We start from the raw sequence: 7,308 nt of genomic DNA on the forward strand, positions 1-7,308 counted from the left end.
TTGATTTCAACTTATGGTCACTGTGTGCTGTGAACCAGCCTCCAATTGGAAATACATGACCATTGTACAATTCACTTAGAATCGTGGCAGCCTGAAAGAGGACACTTCCACTGCAGTGGTCAGATCTTGGAGATAAAAAGACAGTGCTTTACGTCATTATTCCAGCCCTCAATAGCAATTTGACATTTCATAAATTTGCAATAATTTCCCCCATCCTAGCTGCACACTGTATAAAGTTAGCATAACAGAACATTTTAGTTGTACCTACTTTTTCAAACAAATAAAGTATTTTTCCCAATGGATCATTTAGCACCCCATAACTAACCAAACGCCAACAGGAAGTTTGCCAAATTTTTAGGAGACTTAGCCAACACATACTGGTTTTAGTGGTTTACTGTAGCAAACCATTACAATTTGAGTAACTATTCAGGCAGAAGACTTGTCCACATTGAGGGCAAGTTACTTGCAGTCCGAATCATGCTTGGTCGATTCAACCACAACTTCATTTATCGACTCACCATTCAATTGAAGAGTTATTTTAATACAACATAATTATAAATCTCATTACTAATTTGATGAACCAATTAAACTACCCCCCCCCACCCAAAACTTAAAATATTCAACCAGCACTAAAATAGCCATTAGCTCAATTACAATTTAATGCAAATGAAATGAACCAGCTACCCTAAATCACCTAAAAACTCCCAGCCAGTATTTAGGGAGTGTACATGAAGCTTCTTTTCCAAATAGACACTTCAATATACATTCTACATAGCAAAGCATGTGTCAATAATAGATTTAAGAAGCCAGTGTGAATTTTAAAATTAGCACTTGTAATTCCAGAACTGTAAAAAGGTACAAATACATCTTACCAAAAACTAGCACAATTCTGGGCAATGGTATTTCAAGAGCAGAAATGATTTAATGTCTGGGGATTTTACTTTTTTGAAATATTGAACCATCAAAATCCATGCTTTAATGTCATTTCATTTTTCATTAGCATTCCATGTGCAACTATTTTATACCAGATATAAAACTGGCCTTACCACTCCAAGACCTTTATTCTCTATTCTGCGGAAAGCCACAGACACAGGAAGTCACATCTGACTGCACTCAAAAATGCTAAGAACATATCAACTGAACTATTACAGTTTTATATAACTGAAAAGATTGCCTTTACTAAACTGAATACAAACATGCTAAATTCTCACAAAAGTAAGCAAGGATGTATTAAATATCTGTTTTGGCATGCAAGACCACCATCCCTAAATACGCGTTTAGAATTTCAGTGTTTTTCCATGCTACCCGATGTCTGGCATATTGCTTCTTTTTAATATACAACATTGCTCGTCCTGCAGGCATTCGACCGTGCTCCAAATTAATTCTGTTTGGCATCAGGAGCCATTGTAATTTTTTTTTGAGGATGAAAATCACTAAATTGGATTCTGAACCTTATAGAAACACACAGAAGTTACAAACAGAAATAGATCGTTTGGCTCAACCAATCCATGTCGGTGTTTACCCCTCCACATGAGTAAATAGTCCAATTCACATTTACCCACCCTTCATCAAGGAAATAATGCAATACACCCAAAATTAATTTGCATTAACTTAGTCAACAGACAACACGTGTACTCACAAAAAGACAGCATGAATATTAAAGCTTGTGTGGTAGAGCATTTATAGGGCCTATACATAAGTTGATTACACAACTATTTGGCAAATGTTTTTTTCTATTGTACATGGATACTGATTTGTAAACATTTTCTCAATACTTTTGACTTAGTTGTACTTAAAGTTGTTGGACTGAAGCTCAGCAGTGAGGGGAAAAATACAGGCAACACCATACGTTTGATATGATCACACCCTACACAGAATCAAAATGAAACATTTCAACCGATTTCTCTTGGAACCCCAAATTCAAGTTTAGAAATGACAGGACTCCCATATATATTGCTTGTGATCTGAGTCAAAAAAAGACAAATAATTATACAGTGACTAAATTTGTTCAAATAAACTTTCAAGTTTACTAATTGAAATATAGACCTGACATCATACTTTTCCATGAATGTAAAATCAGCGATCTACAGCAAGCCGTTAAAAGCAAGAACTCGAAACTGAGTTTAAAGTGTTGAAAACCCCAAATCGAATCATAATACAGAAAGAGGAAGTTATTCAAATAATGGCAAATGTTTTAAAGTAAGACCTTTCAAAATACTTATCATTAAGTTCTCAAGATTAATTCAGCGCATTTATATGAAACTTTCTAAAAGCAAAGCCAAACTAAATGCCAAAGAAATGCAAACAAAGATGATTAGTAAAGGGCCAGGGTTACTTCTCTCAGTATATATTCTTCTGAGAGGCAATTGTTTTTTTTGGTCTAAAACAGTTTTATATACTCATTTAGATTTGTAATTGGACGTTAGCCACGTAAGACCTTCAAACAGTCCATCTCCTGAAGTGGCACAGGACGGCTGCACATACCAATTTCTATCCCGGATGCGGGTTAAACCCAATTTCTCTTGAATTTCGTGCGGCTTCATGGCATCGGGTAAATCTTGCTTATTTGCAAATATCAGAATGATGGCTTCTCTCATCTCCCGGTCGTTGATGATGCGTAAGAGCTCTTGCCTGGCCTCGTCTATCCGATCTCTGTCGGCACAGTCTACCACAAATATTAATCCCTGGGTTCCGGTGTAGTAGTGCCGCCACAGAGGCCTGATTTTATCCTGACCACCCACGTCCCAAACATTGAATTTCACGTTCTTGTAAGTCACTGTCTCCACGTTGAAGCCCACAGTGGGGATGGTGGTGACAGACTGACCCAGTTTTAATTTGTAGAGGATCGTGGTCTTACCGGCGGCGTCAAGTCCAAGCATCAATATACGCATCTCCTTGTTCCCGAATATCTTCGACAAAACCTTTCCCATCTTCTAGAAAGTACATAAAGAGACTACGGCAGCGAGGGGCGGTTAAACGTGACCGAGACAGAGGGCTTGGGGTGGAGGAAAGAAAGGCAAAAGGGCCTCAAGTCCGCGCGAAGGCTTCCTGCCGCCCGCTCTCGGCTTGGCAGTTTCTTGCAGCAGCTGTCGGTGAATGTCTGAACCCCGCCCGCCTGCCTCGTAACTACAGCACCGGCACCACACTCCCAGCAAAGGTCATTGATTCAGGCTTCCTCCCTCTGCAACGGGTCACAAGAACACAGTTTACATTCAATGCAGCAGCGCTTGCTAACGGTCGCTACGCGCCTGTTTGTGAGTTTTTTAAAACGGTGTTTTTTGTCACTTGTTACCTGAGGAATCAGGCCCGGCCCGTCCCTGCCGCCGCGCCGCTCCGCTCCGCTCCAGCCCGGTCTCAGCCAGCACCGGAAAAGGCGCGGAACGACCCACCACTTCCCGTCCTCACTACGCATGCGGCGAGCCGTGACTTCACGACTTCGCGGAGTGGCCACGCGACGTACGGACACGTCACAAAGTGAACCGCGGTCCCCAGGATGTGATTGACGGGCGGGGGGGGCGCGCGCTCTCACTCTCACTGCTTCAGCAATCTGCTGATGGTGTGCAGCTTATTTGCAAACGCTGATTTAAGTTCAGCCCTATACTTTCCCGCAGTACAGCACTTGTACGAGATGTGTAACAAAAAATAGTCTCGAGTTGCCTCACTTTGATTTTAGAATATAAACCGTCTGATAAACATAGCCCGAAATGTTTTTTTTTGCAATCTCTCGCTCTTTTGTGACCATAAACCTCGTTGCAACCATTTGGTGTGGAAATGATTTCTGTTATAAACAAGGTACGTTAATCTGTGTGAAGGGTTTGAATAGCCGGAAGTTCACTATGAACAGTTGAACCTATTGAATGACCCACACAAATATAAGGTAGCAATGGCCTTGATATGCTTCTTATTTGTGTCCGATTTTTAGGCATAACTGGGAGGGAAATGGTGGTGAGCTTCAATGCCCAATTTACACCTATAAACTCAAAAGTTTCTCGTGACCTCCAATTTTCAATGCCGGAAACAGGTGTTTCTAATTGTATCCCAACCGTGGTAAAATGACCTCATAGCCAACGCTCAATTTACATTCGTCTTAAGTCATGTGTAACTTACCACTATAAAAGCTGCCTCTGGAATTTAGCAGAGGATTTCACGGTCTCCTCTTGTAATTTCAGGTTGGCAGTCTGTTACTTTTTTTGTAGCAATTTCGAACTTTTTTTTGTGTTTAGGCCCCTTTTATAAGGAGGGGGGGTTTAGAGTGTAACTTTTTAAATAAAAAAACAAGTCAAAATCAAATAATAGAGTCAAATAATAATTTTATTATACTGGTCAAGGATGCACTCCAGTCCCTGCGGTGCCCACTGGTTGCGGAAAGCCTCAAGCGTACCGGCGGACACCGCTGCCTCGCTCTCTAGGGCCACCTGGGCTTGGAGAATGCCGCGGAAGAGAGGCAGACAGTCGGAGTGACCGACCCCACGGGCTATGTCTAGCCTGGACTTGTAGATGGCCACTTTGGACAGACCTAGGAGTAGACCCACAAGGATCTCCTCTGACTTGCCCCCCCCAGGTGGCCAAAGATCAGGAGCGTGGGACTGAAGTGCAACCAAAACTCAAGGAACAGCCCCCTTAGATAACATAACGGGCTGCAACCTCGCAGCTGTTACTAGTGGGCTGGTGTAAGGATCAGTGCTGGGGCCTCAGCTATTTACAATCTATATTAATGACTTAGATGAAGGGACCTAGTGTAACGAATCCAAGTTTGCTGATGATACAAAGCTAGGTGGGAAAGCAAGTTGTGAGGAGGACACAGTCTGTAAAGGGATATTGGCAGGTTAAGTGAATGGATAAGAAGGTGGCAGATGGAGTATAATGTGGGGAAATGTGAGGTTTTTCACTTTGTTAGGAAGAATAGAAAAACAGAATTTTTAAATGGTGAGAAACTATTAAATGCTGGTGTTCAGAGGGATTTGGGTGTTCTTGCACACAAAGCACAGAAAGTTAACGTGCAGGTACAACAAGCAATAAGGAAGGCAAATTGTTTGCTGGCCTTTATTGCAAGGGGGTTGGAGCATAAGAGTAAGGAAGTCTTGCTGCAATTGTACAGGGCTTTGGTGAAACCACACCTGGAGTACTGTGTACAGTTTTGGTCTCCTTATCTAAGGAAAGATATACTCGCCTTGGAGGCGGTGCAACGAAGGTTCACTGGTTTGATTCCTGGGATGAGTGGGTTGTCCTATGAGGAGAGATTGAGTAGAATGGGCCTATACTCTGGGAGTTTAGAAGAATGAGAGGTGATTGCATTGAAACATATAAGATTCTGAGAGGGCTTGACAGGGTAGATGCTGAGGCTGTTTCCCTGGCTAAAGAACCTAGAACTAGGGGGCATAGTCTCAGGATAAGGGGTCACTGAGGGTTGTGAATCTTTTGAATTCTCTACCCCAGAGGGCTGTGGATGCTCAGTTGTTGAATATATTCAAGGCTGAGATAGATAGATAGATAGATAGATAGATAGATTTTTGGACTCTAGGGGAAACAAGGGATATGGGGATTGGGCGAGAAAGTGGAGTTGAGGTCGAAGATCAGCCATGATCTTATTGAATGGCAGAGCAGGCTCGAGGGGCCGTATGGCCTACTCATGCTCCTATTTCTTATGTTCTTCTAAGTCTGGCGGGGGTCAAGTTGAACACCTGTGGAATGCGTACGGCAGCATAGTGGTTATGTGCCTAGACTAGTAATCCAGAGGCCTAGACTAGTAATCCAGAGATATGAGTTCAAATCCCACCACAGCAGCTGGGGAATTTAATTTCAGTTAAATAAAATCTGAAATAAAAAGCTAGTATCAGTAATGATGATCATGAAACTACTGGATTGTCGTAAATACCCATCTAGTTCACTAATGTTCTTTAGGGAAGGAAACCCGCTGTCCTTACCCGGTCTGGCCTACATGTGACTCCAGACCCACAGCAATGTGGTTGAATCTTAACTGCCCTCTGAAAAGGCATAGCAAGCCACTCAGTTGTACAATTCCACTACACAAAGACATAAGAATAAAACCGGATGGACCACCGGACATGACAAAGGCAAAGGCGACAGGTAGATTGGTGAGGACGATGTCAAGTAGGTTTTTGCCTCGTGTTGGTTCTCTCACCACCTGCCGCAGGCCCAGTCTGGCAGCTATGTCCTTCAGGGCTCGGCCCGCTCAGTCAGTAGTGGTGCTACCGAGCCACTTTTGGTGATGGACGTTGAAGTCCCCCACCCAGAGTACATTCCGTGCCCTTGCTACCCTCAGTGCTTCCTCCAAGTGGTGCTCAACATGGAGCAGTACTGATTCATCAGCTGAGGGAGGGCGGTAGGTGGCAAGGGCAGTTACTCTCAGCTCACCTCTGGATTTCAGCTCGTGTCCATGTTTCGACCAAGGCTGTAATGAGATCTGGAGCTAAGTGGTCCTGACAGAACCCAAATTGAGCATCGGTGAGTAAGTGTCACTTCATAGCACTGTTGATGACTCCATCACTTTGCTAATGATAGAGAGTAGCTGAAAGGGTGGTAATTGGCCCGGTTAGATTTGTCCTGCTATTTGTGGACAGAACATACCTGGGTAATTTTCCACATTGTCGGGTAGATGTGTTTTAGCTGTACTGGGACAGCTTGGTTAGAGGCACGGCTAGTTCTGGCGGACAGGTCTTCAGCACTACAGCCAGAATGGTATCGGGGCCCATAGCCTTTGCTGTGCTCGGTGCAATTAGCCATTTCATGATATCACATGGAATTGGATGAAGACTAACGTGTGATGGTGGGGACCTCAGGAGATGGTCAAGAAGGATCATCCACTCGGCACTTCTGGCTGAAAATGGTTGCAAACGCTTCAGCCTTGTCTTTTGCACTCACATGCTGGGCTCTGCCATCATTGGGGATGTTCTTGGAGCCTCCTACTCCTGTTACTTGCTTAATTGTCCACCATCATTCACGACTGGATGTGGCAGGACTGCAGAGCATTGACCTGACCTGTTGGTTGTGGGATCGCATAGCACTGTCTATAGCATGCTGCTTCTGCTGTTTAGCATGCATGTACTCCTGTGTTGTAGTTTCATCAGGTTGGCATCTCATTTTCAGGTACACCTGGTGCTGCTCTTCCACACTCCTCATTGAACCAGGTTTAGTCATTTGGCTTAATAGTGATGGTAGAGTGAGGGATATGCTGTGCCATGAAGTTACAGATTGTGGAGGAATACAATTCTGTTGTTGCTAATTGCCCACTGTGCCCCATGGATGCCCAGTTTTGACTTGCTAGATCTGTTAATCTATCCCACTTAG

The 7,308-nt window shown here is 43.5% G+C and overlaps 1 protein-coding gene across 1 annotated transcript; it reads right to left on the minus strand.

The window, feature by feature from the left end:
- Window positions 1-2,003: 2,003 nt before the first annotated feature.
- arf6b (ADP-ribosylation factor 6b) lies at window positions 2,004-3,405 on the minus strand. The gene is made up of 2 exons (XM_067991655.1): window positions 3,293-3,405; window positions 2,004-3,181 (listed from the first exon to the last, which is right to left on the minus strand). The coding sequence occupies exon 2, from the start codon at window positions 2,928-2,930 to the stop codon at window positions 2,400-2,402; it is 531 nt and encodes a 176-aa protein (XP_067847756.1). The 5' UTR covers window positions 2,931-3,181; window positions 3,293-3,405; the 3' UTR covers window positions 2,004-2,399.
- Window positions 3,406-7,308: the final 3,903 nt, after the last annotated feature.

This window comes from Heptranchias perlo, chromosome 10 (assembly GCF_035084215.1).
Source record: "Heptranchias perlo isolate sHepPer1 chromosome 10, sHepPer1.hap1, whole genome shotgun sequence".
In the NCBI taxonomy this organism is placed as follows: Eukaryota; Metazoa; Chordata; class Chondrichthyes; order Hexanchiformes; family Hexanchidae; genus Heptranchias; species Heptranchias perlo.